This window comes from Triticum dicoccoides, chromosome 2A, assembly GCF_002162155.2.
Source record: "Triticum dicoccoides isolate Atlit2015 ecotype Zavitan chromosome 2A, WEW_v2.0, whole genome shotgun sequence".
NCBI classification, from domain to species: domain Eukaryota; kingdom Viridiplantae; phylum Streptophyta; class Magnoliopsida; order Poales; family Poaceae; genus Triticum; species Triticum dicoccoides.
The window spans coordinates 106857806-106860540 of record NC_041382.1 but is presented as its reverse complement, the minus strand read 5'-3'; the positions used below and the strand labels follow the sequence as shown (position 1 = coordinate 106860540).

Sequence of the window (2735 nt, the reverse complement as noted above, 5' to 3'; positions counted from 1 at the left end):
CCTACATAGCTCCTACACTGCCTCCCATGGGTGAGCAACCAGGCCGCACATTGTTTAGCACACTTAGATAAGTGTGAGCCGAGTTGTGGTGTGTTCATGAGTGTCAGAGCATTATTTCGTAATCAAATAAAGCTGACCTGTTCCTAAAAAGAGAAACCACGAGACTGAAATCAATTAGAGGAAGCACACCCCAAATCAGGGACCCTAAGATTCCACTAGTATTGTCCAAAATTACGCCACATCCATCAACCATACCCACTCAGAAGCATCTGTCTCAATCGAACATCCCAGCAATCAGTTCACCAGAGAGACGGACCATTGACAAAAGTGAAAAAGCAGAGCTACTGGCCGTACGTAAGGAGGAGAAGGGGTACCGGCGGGGACGTGGTGGAGGGAGACGCCGGTGCTGGAGAGGGCGTGCTGGACGTTGTGGGCGATTTGGTGGGTGTCCCCGTAGGCGGAGACGGAGATGGGGCCGCGGTAGCCGGCGGTGGCGAGGGCTGAGCTCATGTTCTGGACGATGAGCTGGGGGTCGCAGCTGCGCGGGACGGCACAGTTCTCGATGTCCCACCACACCGACGTCTTGACCGCCGCGTACTCCCCCATCGCCGGCCGCCGCTAGGGTTTCGCCGGCGGAGATGTGCGGGAGTCTTCGGCGATTCTGTGATTTGCGGCGGATTAGTGCGAGGATTTTTTTAACGGGTCTGTCTATGTCACATCTAGATGTGACGTCACCTCTAGAAACTGCTCTCGTTGACAAACAAAACAAACTGTTTGCTCCCGATCCCCTCCTCCACCTGGACTTGTTTGTATGTTTTAACTTGTATTGTTTTGTCCCTCCCACCCAACCCACCCAACCCAACTACCCCGCCTCCTGGGCCTTGTTTGTTGGACTTATTATTTGCCTGTTTGTTTGTTTGACAAAAGAAAAGGACTGGGCTTTGTTTGTTCGCAGAAAACACTTGCTTGCTTGTAGAATGAGTTTTGATGGCTGGGAAAATAAAACCTAGCGAGGGTTTATGCAGCTTTTGTACATACTTTAGAAACATAGGGAATCACAGTGTATTGACAAAGAATCACAGTGTATTATAGTGTACAATCTTAAATTCTATTCCAAATGAGAAACATATAGAGGCTGGTCTTGTACAACCTTGTATATACTTTTGACCTCTCTTTTTCCATCTGTTGATGGGAGAAACAAACAGAGGCTGGTGTGTAGGAAAAACGCACATCAGTTGGCTCGCACCGGTTCAAGATCTGTTGTCTTGTTCTCTCAATCAAAAAAACAAGGCTAAAAACAAAGTATATGTGTAAGAGAAGACAAACAAAATTTTGGTGCTTTGCCAATTAATAAGTACAAGTCAGTGTATTATAGTGTAGGAAAATTTGATGTAGTTTCATAAATTGATCAGGCAATAAAGTCTGAAAAATGACTGTTTTTTGCATTGTTGAGAAGGGAATTTATATTCAGAATGGGGGAAATGCATGATGACAAAATGGCCATAAGCAATCACATTCATAGTTCCATCCATATAAATCTGCAGACTGGAGTAAATGACAAAGCATACTTAACTTGTTAGGAAAAATTGCTTATTCTATAAATGAAACACTCCATTCTCAACTAAAAAAAGAGAGAGAAAACTTTGAAATTAACTGCAATCAACTGTGTTAGAATTCCTTAGATAACTAAATCACAGTGTGTTGTATCATGTTGACAGAAAAATAAAAAAAAGTTCATATATCTAGTAAGCAAAAAATAAGATCATATAACAGCGATTTGCATGTTTTAAGGTAAAAAAATGGTGTGTATCAGGTTGTGGTTCAACTTTTAGTCTTCACCATAAAAGTGATGACAACTATAACTGATGTAAAAAATAGGAGCTTACATCTGATCAAAATCTTATGTTGAAAAAAAAAAGCAGCTACAACTTTTAGTCTTCACATACAAAACACAAGCATAAACTTTTTGAATATCTATTCCAACAAAAGTTTTGATTCATTGTAACATTGCATTTGTAGCAAATGAAGGTATCTATGCACGCGACTACATTGATACTCAGGTACGATCCAGCTTAGAAAAATCTGATTGAGGGCAGAAACAAAGATAAACTTACCTGTATGTTTTGATCGTAGCATGTGCGCTCCCAGTACCCTGGGAATGGTGTTTGACCCGAGGCTTTCTCAAATGCAAGGCAATGGAGCTAATTTTCTGCAGATGATTCCACCTTACCCATTCGCCTATCTGGTCCATCAGTTTAGAACATCATCAAAACGTTCTGGATGTTGTGAGTAACAATTCAATTCCGGTTGCACCTTGAGGCTCCACTTGCAAGTGGCATCAAAACATAAAACCCAGTTGCAAGTCGAGGCTCCACTTGCAAGTGGCATCAAAACAGAAAACCCGGTTGCAAGTCAAGGGTCCACTTGCAAGTGGCATGAAAAAATGAAGACCCGGTTGCAAGTCGAGGGTCCACTTGCAAGTGGCATCAAAAAGAAAGGGTCCCGGTGCTAGTCGAGGGTCCACTTGCAAGTGGCATCAAAAAAGAAGACCTGGTTGCAAGTTGAAGGTCCACTTGCAAGTGGTATGAAAAACAAAGGAACTCGGCTGCAAGTCGAGGGGCCACTTGCAAGTGGCATAAAAAAACAAGACCTGGTTGCAACTCGAGGGTCCACTTGCAAGTGGCATGAAAAAAAGGAACCCGGTTGCAAGTCGAGAGTCCACTTGCAAATGGCAT

General features: G+C 43.3%; 1 protein-coding gene across 8 annotated transcripts in view; it reads right to left on the bottom strand.

Annotated features, from left to right (window-relative positions):
• Window positions 1-2729, bottom strand: part of LOC119353649 (vacuolar protein sorting-associated protein 37C-like) — an 11860-nt gene extending 9131 nt beyond the window's left edge. For 5 of the 8 annotated variants that reach the window (XM_037620297.1, XM_037620292.1, XM_037620290.1 and 2 more), the window contains exons 1-2: window positions 2115-2729; window positions 375-661 (exon numbers count right to left, since the gene is read on the bottom strand). In XM_037620297.1, the coding sequence (XP_037476194.1) occupies window positions 375-606 (232 nt within the window). In that variant the 5' untranslated portion in view covers window positions 607-661; window positions 2115-2729. Of the gene's footprint in view, window positions 1-374; window positions 662-1150; window positions 1292-2114 lie in introns of all 8 variants that reach the window. The other 3 variants (XM_037620294.1, XM_037620296.1, XM_037620295.1) reach the window with 3 other exon arrangements.
• Between the last annotated feature and the right edge of the window lie 6 nt (window positions 2730-2735).